Below are 18,054 nucleotides of genomic sequence, written 5' to 3'. Positions count from 1 at the left end.
AAGGATATTACCAGCAGATATACCTAGAAACCCAAGCCGAACTGACTGGTGAAGATGCATCTTTGCCAGTCATAGCAAACCTGTAAAAATTTGAAAGAGAAGCCTAATTACTCAAATGTGAAGATACCAGTGTAAGGAATGAAAGATCATGAAAAATGAGGTAAATATGACACTACCAATCAAAATCAATAAAGTTCCAATAACTGATTCAAAAAAAATGGAGTTCTATGAACTGTTAGACAGAATTCAGAATAATTCTCTAAAGGAAGTTTAGTAAACTATAAGAACACACACAATTAAATAAAATTAGGAAAAAATGCATGAAAAAATTGAGAAGTTTGATAAAGAAATAGAAACCATCAAGCAAGCAAACAAACAAACCACAACCAGACAGAAATCCTAGAGTTGAAAAATATAGTAACTGAACTGAAGAATTCTATAGAGAGTTTCAAAAGTGATTTGACTATGTAGAAGAAACTATCAGCAACCTGGAGGATAAAACATTGGTTAGCTAGTTGGTCTGCTCTCCACACCTGCTATGAACAACTATATACCAATAAACTGGACAACTGAGAAGAAATGGACAAAAGTTCTTAGAAGCATATAACTTACCAAGATGGAATTAAGAAGAAATAGATCTGAATAGACCAATTACCACTAAGGAGATTGAATTAGTAATCAAAAATCCCCCAACAAAGAAAAGCCCTGAATTGAAAAAGAAGTAAAATTGTCTTTATTTGCAGATGACATGATTTTGCACATAAAATCCTAAAGACTCAAGCAAAAATCTGTTAGATCAAATCAATGAATTCAATAAAGTTGAAGAATACAAAATTAACATATATTAACCAGTAGCGTTTTGATACACTAATAATAAATTTTCCGAAAATGAAATAAAGAAATCAATCCCATTTACAGCAGCTTCACAAATGATAAAATACTTAGGAATAAATTTAACCAAGGAGAAGAAAAATCTCTACTCTGAAAATTATAAGACACTGATGAAAGAAACAGAAGACAAATAAATGGAAAGCTATCTCATGTTCATGGATTAGAAGAATTAATATTTTTAAAATGTCAATACTACTAAAAGCCATCTATAGATTCAATGCAATCTCTGTCAAAATTCCAATGGCATTTTTTACAGAAGCAGAAAAATAGTACTAAAATTGGTATGGATCCACAAAAGATCCCAAATAGCCAAAGAAACCCTGACAAAGAAGAACAAAGTAGGACGCATTACACACTTCCCAATTTCAAGCCATACTCAAACTATAGTCATCAAAACAGTATGGTACTAGCATAAAAACAAACAAATAAACCAATGGAACAGAACCAAGCTCCTAGAAATAAACCTAAACATATATGTTCAACTAATACTTGACAAGAGAGCCAAGCATACTCAACTGAGAAAAGAGAATTTCTTCAAAAAATGGTATTGGCATAATTGGATAGTCATATGTAAAAGAATAAAACTAGACCCTTATCTTATTAACTCAAATGGATCAGACACTTAAAAGTAAGACCTGAAACCAGGGAATTTCTAGAAGAAAACATAGGAATACAGCTCTTTGACATGGGTCTTGGTAATGCCTTTTTGAATATGACATCCAAAGCACAAGCAACAAAATAAAAAATAAATAACTAGGACTACCTCAAAATAAAAAGCTTCTGCACAGCAAAAGAAACTATCAACACAGTCAAAAGAAAACCTACAGATGAGAAAGAATATTTATAAGCCATATGTCTAATAAATGGTTAATATTCAAAATATATACCTCATACAATTCGATAGCAAAAAACAACCCAATTAAAATATTGGCAAAGGACTTGAATAGACATTTCTCCAAAGAAGATATATAAAAGGCCAACAGGTGCATGAAAAGATGCTCAACATCACTAGTCATTAGGGAAATGCCAATTTAAACAAGAATGAGATACCATCTCACATCTGTTAGAATGACCATAATAAAAAAGACAAGAGATAATTGCTAGCACAGATGTGGAGAAAAGAGAACCCTTGAGCAATATTGGTGGGATTGTAATTTGGTACAGCTACTATAGAAAACAGTATGAAAGATACTAAAAAAATTAAAACTAGAACTATCATATGATCCAGCAATTTCACTTCTGGGAATGTAACCAAAGGAAATAAAAACACTAACTCAAAAAGATATATGCATCCCCATGTTCACAACAGCATTATTTCCAACATTCAAGACATGGAAACAACCTAAGTGTCCATCAGATGAAAGGATAAAGAAGTTGTGAGATATATATATATATATATATAATGAAATATTATTCAACTATAAAAAGAGGAAATCCTATCATTCGTGACATGGATGGACCTTAAAGGCATATGCCAAGTGAAATAAGTCAGACAGAGAAAGACAAATACTGTATAATCTCACTCGAATGTGGATTCTTAAAAACAAAACAATACAAAAATAAATCAAACTCATAGAGAAAGAGGTCAAACTTGTGGTTACTAGAGATGGAAGGTGGGGGGAAGGAGAAAGGTACAAAATTCCAGTCATAAGATAAGTAAGTACTAGGGATGTAATGATGACTATAGCTCACACTGCTGTATAATATACAGGAAAGTTGTAAAGAGAGTAAATCCTAAGAGTTCTTATCACAACGAAAATTTTTTCCTTTTTTTCATTCTTTATTTTTTTCATTGTATCTATGTGAGAAAATGGATGTTAGCTAAACCTACTGTGGTAAACATTTCACAATACATGTAAATCAAACCATCATGCTGTATGCCTTAAACTTATGCAGTGATATATGTCAATTATTTCTCGATAAAATCGGAAAAAATAGGAAAAGTGGGGTCAGTGGGAAAGGTGGAAAATTAGATGGTTATATTATTTTGTTTTAAAGACCTCTAGTCTTTTAGCTCTGGCTTCGGGTAGATGTGCCTTCTTTGAAAGACAAATGTGGGAATGCTGGATCTTTTTATCACCTTTAATATGCCAATATATGTATTAAGTCTAATGAAAATCATGTGGTCATTAACTTGTCAATCTTTCTAAAAATTCTTTAAAGTTATTATAAAATATTTCAGACAAAAAAGACATATAAAGATTAATACACGGATCATGCATATATCCACAACTTGGCTTTAATACAGTTGAAGCCTCAGACTTCGTTTTTCAGATCTCATTCCTATCCCTGACTCCCACTTCTGCTATCTCATACTATGAATTTGGTATTTATGATTTTCATGCATTCCTTTTTGTATTTCCCTCCAGTGTCATCCAGATCAGAGACATGAGGGCGGGAGTTTTTATACCTCTGCCCCTGCCAGTTAGCAGTCCAAGGCTGTCCCTGGGGGGATGTGAGTTACAAGCTGCTTTCCAACTCTTTTGCCTACAGGTAAGGTGGGTACCAACCCTCTTTAGGGCAGCCTTCTGATAAAGTTGCAGGTACAGACTGTTGGAGTAAATGCGTATTGGGAGCCTGGGTAGATAATAATGGTAAAGGAAGATGAGAAATATGGGAAGCACACTGTCAATATTGGCAACATACCCCATCACATGGATATACCACACTTTACCTATTTTCTTGTTAATGGGCATTTAACTCAAGTGAATATTTATTCTAGTTTTTAATAGTAGATGCTAAGAGTATGCCATAAAAAAATAGGCATCTTTAAGCATTTCCTAAAGATTTATTTTATATTGCAATTTAAGAGATAATATGTCTCCTGTAAAGTTCTATGAGAAATCAGCTGAAGGGTGGGAGACTGTTTATTCTGGATTGTCAGAGATAAAATGAGCTAGGAGATGAGCTAGAACTCCTCCTTACAGAGGGAAGCTTGTTTTGATGCCTTAGGTCTGGATGCTGCAGTACAGGTCATGTCCTGGCCTCCTAAACACCCTCCTCAAAGAAGAATCTATTTCCCAGAGTGCTTCCAAGCCCTTTTTTACCTTCCAGCTTATACCTTGCTTAATCCTTGGTTATATTGTTTAATGTTTTAAAACATGTTTCATTTAAAACATGTCTTTTTTTCTCACTTGTTTAATTAATATACGTATATATTATATATATATATGTATACATATATATATATAATATATATATATACATATATTTTTTATTTTCAAAGTGGGCATCGGGAGGTATTTGTGTTAAGGAACAGATCTGAATAGTTGAAAATATTGATGGATCATGGACACTTTCAGAGCTGTTCTTTGCAGAGAGAGGCCCAAGGGAGAGCCTGGGGAAAACTCTTTGCAACCACCTTTTCAGTGGCCTTCTTTTGCTTTCCTGTAATGAACCATGGCTGCAATGGAAAACATGATTGGTAAGTAGCTAGCATAAACTAACCAAAGAATAGCCATGTGAGAAAGAGTAAATGAGAGGAAAAAAAGTATTTCTTAACAAAGGTACTGATAAATTTTTATAATGTTTGAAATTTATCTCTCTAGCTTTTGATCTCAAGCTTAGAAAAATTGATGATTGAGGGCCTTAATAGTAGGGGTGACAATAAGGGATAGGTATTGAATTTAAAACTCTTTGGAAGAGTCTGAGGTTTCTTGGAATATTGCCTAGAATTCCATTTAAAAAATCAGTAATGGTAATATTCATTTCCTTAATCTCTTTATCTTTTATTTAAAAATAAATGTTGCCCAGTGAAATGACCTTCAGCCATCTTTTTGATTAGACGACTCACATTAAAAGAATCAAACAAATGTGTTGTTTAGTCACCGACTAATACCAGAAAGAAGATATTTAAATAAACTGGTCAGAAAGATATCTTGGAACTTTGCCAGGACCTATTTCTCTATTTTTATAACATATACTGTTTTTTTCTCTTACCATAAAAGTAAAATATTCATTACAGGTTAATTTAAAAAAGTTTGATAAGCAAAAGAAAAGAAATTTTGAGATATGTTTGTATTTTTAACATATATCACCAGAGAGGAAGAGATCATTCTCTTTATTTCTCAATCTTCAAAGATTTTCACCTACTGCTATTCAAAGCCTTCTGCAGAGATGAGAGATAGAAGGGAGTTTGCATAGGACAGAAGAAATTTGCAGTGGGAAGTATTGGAAGAGGAAGAGGAGGAGGATTGTGGGACAGATACTTTCCCTTACTGCAATGGTTAATTGACATTGTTTCCAACGTATTAACCACGTGACTTGTACACATTGCTTAATTTCTTTGGGTCTCCATTTTCTAATCCTTTCTTTTTAAACACACACACAACTTGGTGGAGCTATTGACGTAGTTATCCCAAATTTCTCTACCAATCTTCATTTGTTGTATTACCTTGTCTAGGGTGGTGCAAATGTGTTTCTCTTTGTTCTCTCCTTGACCCTCTAGAATTCATTCTCAACATATCAGCTGAAGTGAGCTCTTAAAACCACAAATTCTATTATGTCATTATCTGCTTAAAATCTTCCAATGGTTTCTCTTTATAGTTAGAATAAAATGTCTACTCCTTTCTATGACCTTTGCATTTCTATAGGATCTGGGCCCTCTGTCCTCATTTCCTACCACTCTCTCCTGTCTTTTAATGTGTCAACAATCTTGGCCTTATTCCTAGTCCTCAAATATGCCAACCTTGTCCTCATCTTATGATCTATATTTACTTTAGAACATCTGGTTTCAAATCTTTCTTATAATTTTCAGGTCTCATTCAAATGCCACCTTATTAAACAGATATTTCCTGGCCATGCTTTCCAAGGTAACTATTTACTTTTATTATTTATTTATTTTACTATATATCCAGTGTTTATTACTATCTGAGACTGAGGTTTCTTTTTTATTTAAACTTCGTTATCTTTTTCCCCCACTATACTCAAGACTATGAGCTCCATAAGAAAAGCTTATTTACTAGAATATCTCCAATGCCAGAACAGTCTGGCACAGAGCAGGCACTCAATACACATGTGTTATATAAAATCTCAGATTATAATTACACATTTAATAGCATGATTATTTAATGTCTGTCTTCTCCCCAGTTTCTAAGCATTTTTATCTCCGTTGTCTAATTTGTTGCCTAATAATGTTAAAGATTATATGCTAAATGAATAAATTATGATTATTGCATCCTTAAATTAACTGTATATTTAGTCTATTTAATCTAGTCAGTTTGTATAACTGATGTGATATTTTACTTAAACATTTCACTTTGTCATTTTTCTATTTATGTTATTAATATGAAAGTTTTGCATATGTTGATTACTGTATCAGAATATCTTCAGATATAAGTCATAGAGTCATAGAATGACTAATTTTCAAGAGCCCAAGCAAATAAGACATTTAATTAAAGAAATAACTGGAGTAAGTGCTTTTTGTATTGATACAGAAGCTCAACAATTTCATCAGAGAATCAGCTCATTTGATCTTCCTGTTTGGCCATCTTCAGCATTGTGTTTGTCTCCTTAGGCTTGTTGCCTCATGACTGAATGATGGCTGTCACAGCTCCAAGTACTATATCCTTCCAAAAATATATTCAAAGCAATAAAAAAAGAAAGGGCCAGTACTAGAAAGCTCTCCATTCAAGCCTATTTCTGGTAGACCTCAAACCAGAAATTTTTCCAGAAGTTGCCAATCTCACTTCTTTTCTATTTTTTCTTTTTATTTGCCATTGATGTGAATCTCTTTACAGTAAGAATAAGTTAGCTTTTCCATAAAATTTTCATATAATTTATCCTGCATTTATAATGTTTTTCCTTCCAGTTTTTTTTTCTTATTGTTAATGGAAAAAAACATTTTTTTCGACATAGAGATGAAACTCACAATTTAGCTTTAGTAATGACTGTTTCTTCAGATAGTATCTTTGAAAATTCAGGTTTAAAATCAGCAGCTTTGTGTTCACTGTCTTAGTCTTTTTTCTGCACAAGCAAAATGGGCCAGTGAACACTGTACTTTCTGGTTGCTGAACATCTGCTGATTGATCTTCCCGGTAAATCAATTTAGTCTGGGTTTGTTCTAAAATCACTGGGAGCAGGGAGAGTAACTCTGAATTAGACATTGTGAGATGTTACGAACACGAAAACAAAAGCCCTTGGTATTTCCTGTGGTTATTGGGTAATCATCAGGGTGAATGCTGAACACCTTGAGAACAGTAACTGGCATTTGATTATTCCTCATTGAATAGCTTTTAGGTTAGAAGGATTGGATGTATTGTAGATGTTTGCAGGTATTAAAGTGTTATGTATTATGTGATTTTTTTGAACCACTTGTCTTGCATCTTATCCATGCTGTAGGCTCAAAGCATTTGGTAGAATGTTTCCAGAGGTTTAAAAGCAGAATTTTCTCCTCTTTGTGAATATCCTGATTCATTGTTTACAAGTGCTTCAATGTTTGTTAACATTTGCTGCTTTCTAGTGCAATTTTTTCATCTCTTTAGGATGCATTAAGGATTGTTTTAGGCTTACTCATTTGGTGGGTTGTATTAACAGTGATCTCAGAAAGGAAATAAATGTAATTTTAGTGAAAACAATGTTCTTACAGTTCCCATCACATTTTTTTTTTTTTTTTACCTTTTTCTTATTGGTTTAATTATTAGCATTAAACAAGCAGCCAGTAAGTACTGTATAATTCTAGATGCTGGAAAACTTTAAAAAATGTAAAAGATAAATATCTCCTGCTCTCCAGAATTTTAAACAAATCTAAAGGATACATGACTTTTAGAAACAAAACAACTGTTCTTGTGGTCTCTTGTCTTCAATAATGCCTTCCCAGGTCTAAGGCCTTAGAGTCCGTGCTTTACAATGTGTACTAGAATGACACAAGACTTACACCTACAAAGAGTTTGTTTTTCTAACACGCTTTGCACAAATGACAAATGGAGATTTTCTCTAAGCATGGCTTGGCTTTTTGATTGTATATATGACTGAGCTACTTGGTATTCTCTATCTTTCAGATTTCTGATAGAGCTATCCTTTTCTTCAGTCCTTTCCTCCTCTGTGTATAACAATCTCCAAAGATTTTTTATTTGTTTTACTACAAAAGTTCTTTAAATGATCACAAATCATTGTTTCCTAAGCTCTGGAGATGAGGCTTTTTTCTGGAAGCAATTCTTCAGATATTAATTTCCTCCCGTACTGTTGACTCCCATTTCTATCTTATGCTCAGGATTTGCCATTGTCAATTCACCTAAGTAGCACATTTCAAAGAAATTTTTGCCCTTCTGATACCACCATCCCACACAACTACCATTAAGATTTTGTGTCTCTTGGACTGTTATCTAAGCTGGTGAATGTGGTGTTCACCTCTCAGATGATAATTGAAGATGACTCTTGCTTTGCATTTAACACATGTTCTCTCCAGTTTAGTATAAAGCTTTGTTGCCCTTTCATCTCAATTGTTGTAGATTTGTTTTCTGGCATTTGTATTCAGAGTATGAAGACACTAATTTCTGAGAATATTAGAAATTCGTTAGAATTTTCTTTACAAAAAGTTTATATTGACAGAGGTAATTATAGCAAATAATGGAGCAGTATGAGGGGGACATACTAACATGTATATTTTAAAGTTGGGGGGAGATCTGAGCAACCTTCCTCTATTACCTAATTCAAGTGTTTATAAATTTGCTTGACTTTTTGACAGGAATTTTAAAATCTTGAGACACGTCTAGGTTGAATAATAAATATTTTTAATAAAAGTGTAATTAAAATTATTTTAAACCATTTATTATTCTGCCTTTAAGTACATTCATTTAACATAAGTAATTGAGATTTGCCTGAAGATCACACTTAATCTGCTAGTAAAACATACTCAGAATTTTCACTCACTTTTGCCTCTTTTAAATGAAAGAATTAACTATAAAAAGTTATGCAGTAAGAAAAAATTTAAAATGCTTTCATTTAAAATCATATAATAACTGATGTATTGATTAAAAGGAATTGTACTGAGAAATGTTTCTGATTTCTTGGATTTAGAAAAATGAAACTTTATCCTTTGAAATTCTACCACAGAATTCTCTGTCCATCAGGTCATTGAAGGTGGAGGTGACACTGTGCTAAAATACAACATTCATAAAATGTATCTTACACTGAGTCTACTCTGGGTGACCCAGCCAGTCTGTCTTTTAACTAGTTCTTACTGCTCTTTGCTGTGACATATGGCTCTCTAAATTGGTAAAGTCATCTTAATGGAAAATGCCTATTTATTCTGCATCTATTTTGATCAGAAAGGTATGGTTTCCATGGAGTGTACTGTTCCAAAGATTATTTTCCTGAAGATTACAAAAAATCTTTATCCATAGTGTGTTCTTGTTTTAAAACCCCTTCCCAAGCTTTCTTTCCTCCTAATCCCTTTTAACAGAGATTATAAGGACTTTTAAAAATATTGAGGAAATAACATTATACTTATACAGGAAGAGAAAAAATCTAAATAATTTAAGGTAAAAGATATATTTCAAGAAATATAACTTTAAAAAGTGAAATCATACTTAAAAAAACATATCAAGGGAGCTTACTCTTTAAAGTTATTCTCATGTAAAGGTTTTTATAAAACAAAGATTTTTCAAATAAACGACCATTCTCTTATATTTTATTATACAGGGTTTGCTTGAATTGAGGTATATCCTCGGTAGGTAGTAAAGTTTTCTAACCATCTAGTTTCTTTTAACAGGAAATAAAAAAAAAGTATTTGGGGCCTAAGTATATTTATATAAATTCATAAAAGTTCTACACAAATTTCAACAGAATACCAATGTTGAATCTGGCATTATTTTGAAAACTCTGAGATGGCGTACTGGTGACCTGTTGTTATCATAGTGCTTTGTAAGCTTGCCATTAGCCAGCCATCTCTAACAGGGATTCTCTGTCTTGATTAACAGCATCTCCATAAACTAGTTGTTCAATCTATAAACATTGATGTCATCTTTAAATCCTTTTTCCTTGTAATCTAATGAGTTACTGAGTCTTAAAAATTGTTCATTTATAATAATTTTTCAATTCTCTCTTCTCTTTATTCGATCCACCACTGACCTAATTAAAGCCATATGGCCTTTTTAATCTACAGCAATCATGCCCTAAATAGTCTCCTGGTGACCAGTTCTTGTGTTCTTCAATCCTTCCTTCCTTCACACTGTTGCCAATAATATCTTTTAAGGTATGCATGAATTTTGTTATTCCCCTATTTAAATCAATTAGTCTGTCTCTTAATTGCTATAGAAAATTCTCCAAATTTCTTCAAGTGCCATTTAACACCTTCACAATGTGGTCCCTCCACTGTTCCTGACCCCATTCCAACTGTCCTCATTTCCGTCAACATGCCCATTTGCTTCCCCAAATTTTTATATTTTTTTCTCTTTCTTTTACTCTATTTGAACACTTTCCCTAACTGTCTGCCTAATTAAATCTTTTACTGTTTGGTTCAAATTTTATCTTTTTGTGGAGACTTCTCCAGACCTCTGTTTTTTTGGCACTTCTATATTTCTTTTTCAGACCTTTAGGACAACATTTAATGCAAGAAAGCATCAGTCTGTCTACTCGGTCAAAGAATAAGCTCTTTGAAGACAAGAGCTCTGATATTTTAAGTGCTGAATGTTCGTGTTAGTTATAAAGTCAAGTGATGAGTGTATGACATTTTGTACCCCAGGATCCTCTGAGCAGTTAAGTATTTCCGAGATCTATTACAAATGTGCTCGATTACCTTATTTACCATTTAATTCATACCTGTTAAATTCAGAGACATTATTTTTTTGAAAAATTTTTATTTTTCAAATACAGTTGGCATATAATATTATATTAGTTTCAGGTGTACAACATGGAGATTAGACATTTATGTAACTTACAAAGTGATCACCCCAATAAGACTAGTACCTATCTGACATCATACATAGTTATTACAATATTATTGACTATATACTATACTTTACATCTCCATGACTATTTTGTAACTACCAATTTGTTTTTTAGATTCTGCATGTAAGTGAATTCATCTGGCATTTTCTTTCTCTGTCTGACTTACTCCATTCAGCATGATATCCTCTAGGTCCATTCATGTTGTTGCAGGTGGTAAGTTTTCACATATATATATATATATATATATATTTTTTAGGTCTGAGAGATATTCCATTGTATATATGTACCACCTCTTCTTTATCTATTTATCCATAATGGACACCCAGGTTGCCTCCATATCTTGACTATTGTAAGTAATGCTGTAATAAACATATGGATTCACATGTCCCTTTGAAGTAGTGTTTTGGGTTTCTTTGGATAAATACCCATAAGTAGAATTACTGGGTCCTTCTTTGTCTTTTCTTATAGCCTTTGTTTTAAAGTCTATTTTTGCTTGATATAAGTATTGCTCTCCCAGCTTTTTTATTTGTTCGTTTCTATTTTTATGAAATATCTTTTTCCATCCTTTTACTTTCAGTCTGCGTGTGTCTTTTGATCTGAAATGAGTCTCCTATAGGCAGCATATGTAAAGGTCTTGTTTTCTTATCCATTTATCCATCTTATTTTTTGTTTGGAGCATTTAATCCATTTACATTTGAAGTAATTATTAATAGATATGTAGTTATTGTCATTTTATTATTCACATTTTGAAAGTATTTTTTCTACTTCTTAAAGAAGTCCCTTTAACATTTCTTGCAATATCAGTTTGGTGGTGATGCACTTCAGCTTTTTCTTGTTAGGAAAGCTCTTTATCCTTCAACTCTAAATAATAGCTTTGCTGGGTAGATTAATCTTGGTTGTATGTCCTTGCTTTTCATCACTTTGAATGCCAATCCCTTCTGGTCTGCAAAATTTCTGCTAAGAAATCAGCTGACAGTCTTATGAGAGCTCTCTTGTAGGTAACTAACTTCTTTTCTCTTGCTGCTTTTAAGATTCTCTCTATCTTTAATCCTTGGCATTTTCATTATGAAGTGTCTTGGTGTGGCCCTCTTTGAGTTCATCTTGTTTGGGACTCTGCATTTCCTGGGCTTGTATGTCTATTTCCTTTGCCAGTTTAGAGAACTTTTCCATCATTATTTCTTAAGATAGATTTTCAATTCCTTGCTCTCTCTTCTTCTTCTGGTAATCCGATGATGCAAATATTGGGTTGCTTGATGTTGTTCCAGAGGCCCCTTAAACTCTCCTCATTTTTTGGTATTCTTTTTTCTTGTTACTGTTCTAATTGGGTGTTTTCTGCTACTTTATCTTCTAAATCACTGATTCCATTCTCTTCTTCATCTAATTGGCTGTTAATTCCTCCTAAGATATTCTTCATTTCAGTTATTTTATTCTTCATTTCTGACTGATTCTTTATGTTTTCTATCTCCATTTTTATATTTTCTATCTCGTTGTTGAAGTCCTCACTGAATTCATCTGCTCATTCCCAAAGTTCATTGAACATCTTTATAACCATGTTGTCAACTCTGCATCTGATAGATTGCTTGTTTCTATTTCATTTAGTTCTTTTTCTGGAGCTTTGTTCTGTTCTTTTATTTAGGAAATGTTTCTGTGCCTCTCCATTTTGGCTGACTACTTGTATTTGTTTCTATGTATCAGGTAGGGCTGCTATATCTCCCAGTCTCCCAGTAGAGTGGCCTTATACAGTAGGTGTGGTGTGAGGCCTGGTGGCACAGTCTTCCCTGGTCACCTGAGCTAGGTACTATAGGCATATTCCTTGTATAAACTGTGTATGCCCTCTTGTTGTAGTTCAGCTTTGGTTGCTGTTTACAAATCAGTGGGCAGGACTGACTCTTGGGCTGATTGGTTGTGAGGACTGGCCAGTGATGAGCTGACTCTACAAGGTTCACTTTAGAAGGACTTTAGTGCCCTCCCAGTCTGCTCTTTGGGTGTGTGGTCCTCGGTTAGCCCCAGGTGGTGCTCTAGCTCAGTCTGAAGCTGGCCAGTGGGCATGCCAGAGGGATCTGCTGCAGGCCAAGTTCAGCCACAGCCTTTGCCCTGCCGAGGCCACCTAACATGAGCTACCAAGCAATCCACAGATGGCCTCCACCTGCATTGGGCTTAAAGGTGCCTAGAGAAGCTAAGGCATGACCCGAGGGTGGCTACTGTTAGTATCGGGCTTGGGGCTGCTCAGTGAGATGTACAGGGCATGCTGAATTCAGATGCTTCTTGCTTGGGTTTTCTGAACCTTTGAGAGATTTTAAGAAAGTCTGCGGCATGAGTGAAGATGGGATGTTTATATGGAAAAGTCTCTGGAAGCAGCTTGAGTGAACTTGCAAGTTGGATTGGAGTCTTAGAGAATTACCTGAGCAGGGTGACTTGAAGACTCAGATATGGCTACCACCTGCATCTGCACTCTGGACAGAGGGTGGGGGTGGGTGGGGTGCTCAACAAAAATACAGCAAATTCTACCAGCACTTCTGCCTGAGAGAAAGCTGCCACTACAGGCCTTGCCCTGAAGCCAGACAATTCAGCTCCTCTCCGTATGTCCCTGATGCTCTTTGAACAGCTGCCCCAGTGCTGGAGCTCAGAGTGAATGAGTTTGTCAGCAAGTAAGTCCATGCATGGGCCCTTTAAGAGGAATTCCAGCTGTCTTCCATCTCACTAAGCCACAATCTCTGCCAGTTTTCACAGCCAGATGTTGTCAGTATTTCTCTTCCTAGCAATGGAACCCTGGACTGGGGATCCTGGTGAGGGCCTGAGAACCCTTGCTCCTCCGGGGAAACCTCCACCGCTGAGATAGCCCTCTTGATTTTTAACTGTCATATGTGGGTGTGAAACTATCCTGCTCCACCCCTCCATCCAGTCACCAGATGGCTTCTTGGGTATGTCCTTAGTTGTAGGACTTCTCTTCAGCTAGACTTCAGGTGATTCTCAATGATGATTGTTCTGTAGTTAAGTTGTAATTTTGATGTGATCATCAGAGGAAGCAAGCACAGTGTCTATCTACTCTGCCATCTTGACTGGAAGCCAGAGACTGACTGATTGACTGACTGACTGACTGACTGACTGACTGACTTATTTATTTATTTATTTATTATTAAAATTATTGGGGTGACATTGGTTAATAAAATCAAATATAGTTCAAGTGTACAATGTGTGTTCATCATCCAAAGTTAAATTTGCTTTTGCCACCAAATATTTGACCTCCTTTACCCCTATCTAACTCCTCCTTCCCCACTTCCCTCTGATAACCACTAATTCACTGTCCATGTCCATGAGCCTCTGTCATGTTTGTTTTTTGCTTTTAGTTTTATATCACACATATATGTGAAATCATATGGTTTTCAGCTCTTTCTGTCTGACTTATTTCACTTAGCATGATAATCTCAAGATCCTTCCATGTCATTGCAAATGGCAGTTTTTTTATCTTTTCATATGGTTAAGTAATATTCCATTGTATATATGTACCACATCTTCTTTATCCAATCATCTATCTATGGAAACTTCAATTGTAGAGACTTATTTCTTAATTTAAACACAATCTATAGCTTTAAGAGGCACTGTTTAAGTATTAATAGTCTGGTTATTTAATTTGATGTTTAATTCTGTAGTTAGATTTATATTAAAACAGAACTGTTCTAGGCCTCTCAGTCTCTAGAATCATATAAGACAGAAGAACATGCCTGAAATTTATATGTCAAATTTGACCAAACAAAATACATATATGCTTTAAGATTTGGGTTAGCCTGCCAATTTTATTAGAATCTTAAATTTAGTTATGAGTGCCTTGTTTCAGAAGGGATTTCAAGTGTATCTATATAGGCATACAGTCAGAGTCTAGTAGTTATTACCTATTTCATTCTTTAGTTCCTATCTTACTTTATTCTTTATGTGGATAATATTTGTTGTAATTTTTATAAATATTATGTTTTATAATATTTATATAAGAAATTTAAACACTATTTTCCAAGGTGGGAAATAATATGCATAAGAGTTATATAGCTATAAATAATATGCTTTAAGTTATATAGCTATAAAACTAAAAGAGAAGAAAATAAAGATCTTGAAAAAAGTAATTATCACATTTTCCAGTAGTAAAATGGAGTTGAAAATACTGCTTCTTCTAAAACATACAATTTATTTTCAGACTTGATAGACTTTTATTTTTATGAAGCTTTTCAGTCAAATTAAAAGATCAATAGATACTGCTATCTTATACAACAGACTCTGAGAGATTAACTTATTTTCCTTAGAACTTTATTTCTTTGTTGGACAAATTAGTAAAAATATCATTGATAAATTAATATAGAACATTTTTACAACGCAAAAATAGTAAGGGTATAACATGTTTCATTTATAATATTAAACTTGCATTCATTCTGGAGTAATTGAATACAGTGAAGTTTCAAAAGAATCTCATAGAAAATGAAATAAAAGGGAAATAAATAATGGATTTGCCTCTTTTAAAATAATGTATAAGGTTACGAAAAGGGAAGAGAATAAAACATCTTGAATAGTTTTACTGATTCCTTTTTCATTGAAGTTGCCTATCAAATGAGCCAACGGTGAGAGTTTTGTTTAAAAAAATAACAGAATATTGTATAATTTTACAAATTATTAACTTTAATATAGCTAAAGAAAGACTTTGAGACTGAATGCCTTGAAACAATAACCAGAGAGATCAGTAGGATGAATTGGTTTTGAGGCATTCAGAAATGCTTAAACTATTCATGAGTTAAGTTGAGATCGTATAATTTATATGGGATAATTTGGTTCTAAAGTTTTAGCCTTTTATTCTTGTTCACATTTCCCCCAAATATCATTCAAAAAAGGGTTTAGAATGTACTTATACATCTCCACAGAAACCTATATTGTTCATTTTTAAGTATGATCAGATTATTATACAGCATTTGCTGTGAGGAAAAAAAATGTCATTTTATAACCACTTGCTCTTCACTATCACTGATTTAATTGATTGCAATGTTCTTCAATGCACAGAACTCCATTTAAAGGAGACATTATTGAAGTATCGAAAATACTTCAGGCAAAGGCAGATTTGTTGTGACAGGATGGACCTCAAATATGATGCTAAAATAACACTATCCCGGTACAATGGAAGAAAACAGTTAACTATAAAAAAGTTTTGTTCTATTTTGTTTTCAACCAAACACTCAGATAAAGCAAATACTTTTCAATTAAATAATAATGTCAAATTGGGAAAATGATAAATAAGAGCAGAAAATTAGAAAAACAGAAACAGATTAGTCTAATAACATTAAAAATAATAAAAGTAAACAAACTACATTGGAAAAGAACATGTAAACTTACGGTTGTTGTGTAAGCAGCTTCTGGATCATCTTCCAGCACCCGGGAGAGACCAAAATCAGAAACTTTGCATACTAAGTTGCTGTTGACCAGTATATTCCTAGCTGCTAGATCCCGATGAACGTAACCCATATCAGAAAGATACTTCATTCCTGATGCAATGCCTCGGAGCATACCAACCAACTGGATGACTGTGAAGTGGCCATCATGTTTCTGAAAGAGAATCCCAATTGTTTACATCGATTTATTTTAATATAATGTGTAAGCAGGCATGCATACCTGTGTGTGTGTATCTCTGTAGTATTAAATAAAATCTTTGAGACTGTTATACTGTGTACAATGAATATAAGCATCAAGTTTTCTGAGTATTGACTATGATCCTAACAAAATATAAGAACTTGTTTGACATTTAAAGGAAAGGAAAATCTAGCTGGAAGTGATGAAGGAGAACAAAGGATAGAAGAGAATAATCAAATTATTTTTTTCTGGAAATTAATTCCAGAAAAAATAATTTCAAAAACTTTAAGTAATAAGAGAGAACTAAAGTCAAATAAGGTAATAGCAATGACTATCAAGAAAACAGGATTCACTTTCTGTAGTTGTGAGCAAAATTTAGGATTGTATGAAACTATGATAACTGAAAATACAGTGAAAAATGATCACTCAGAAAAAAAGTTGATTGTGTAAACCAGAAGCAAATTTAGAAAAGCTACAGGGGGCAGGGAGGAAACCATGCAAACAGATAATAACAAGATTTTCCCATTCTTTCATTATATAGAGCAAATAGGAAGTTATTGTCAATTGACTGAAAACAGAACTATTTTAGCTCCCAGTTGGAAAGATTAAACAAAATATGCATAACAAGCCAGGTACAGTACTGGTATGCATTAGTCAATCCCTTAACTACTTATTTTTCTCACCTTGATTTTAAAATAATATATAATTTAAAAAAATATCCAATTGTCATCCACGCAAGATATGTGCACCAATACGACCAGATACAAATAGTACCCTGGAGGTTAGAGATAATAAAAATAAAAATATTTTAAGTTTAAAAAACAATGCATATTGTTCTACTCAGTCATTTAGAAATTGTCATTTTTAGTGGAGATATAGAGAAACATGAAAGATTCTCAAGTTGGTTTTATGCATCAGGTAACATTTATTTATGAACGATTTTAAAAATGAACATCTAGCAAGAGATTATAGGGCTACATTACCTTATACAGTATGGTAGAAGCATAAATAAAAGTATCCTAAATTTTTGCAAAGTTAAGCATTTTTCATGGATATCCTATTTAAAACTATAGATTACCTTAAACACAGGGATGATTTGACCATATCGGTGACAAAGTCTCCTACACAGTGATGATTTATTAGTCAGTTAAATGAATAAGCTTATAGTATAAATGAGATAAACTTTGTCGTGCTATATCAACTTATCTCTTTGAAAGCTCTCTAATAACATCACCCAGCTCAAGTGCAGAGTAAGGAAAAGAAGCCTCTCTTTAAAGAAGTATTCTACAGCAAGAGTATCCATTTAAGCAGGTTCTTCTGTATAATTAATGTATAAAAGATAGCCTAGCAGAGAAAATCTTCAGTGTTATTAGCTCTTTATGTTTCCAATCCATCTTCTGAGACAGTGCACTATTAGATGAAATCCGCCTCTTTTATCATGTACCCTACCTACCTCTCCTCTGTTAGGGATCTGAAAGCCTTTGAGTAGAATTAAAAGCATAAATTCTTTGGCCTAGAAAGGATTACACTAAATTTAAAGAGGTTGTTCTTTTAACTGTTAGAAACGAAGTTGCCTGGTGTCACAGTTCTTGTCAATGTAAAATTTCTGCATAGCAGAAAATGTTAAAGGACCATCTGAAAACTAAGGAATGCCTTAGTTTCTTTACCTGTATA

General features: G+C 33.6%; 1 protein-coding gene across 1 annotated transcript in view; it reads right to left on the bottom strand.

The window, feature by feature from the left end:
- EPHA6 (EPH receptor A6) overlaps positions 1-18,054 on the bottom strand; it is a 790,812-nt gene that overhangs the window by 79,711 nt on the left and 693,047 nt on the right. Inside the window, 1 exon segment of the mRNA XM_039879096.1 lies at positions 16,147-16,356. Coding sequence (XP_039735030.1) covers positions 16,147-16,356 — 210 coding nt within the window.

This window comes from Pteropus medius, unplaced genomic scaffold, assembly GCF_902729225.1.
Source record: "Pteropus medius unplaced genomic scaffold, Ma_sr-lr_union100, whole genome shotgun sequence".
Lineage (NCBI taxonomy): Eukaryota > Metazoa > Chordata > Mammalia > Chiroptera > Pteropodidae > Pteropus > Pteropus medius.
Note: the sequence above shows the minus strand (reverse complement) of the source record. Positions and strands in the feature narration are given on the sequence as shown.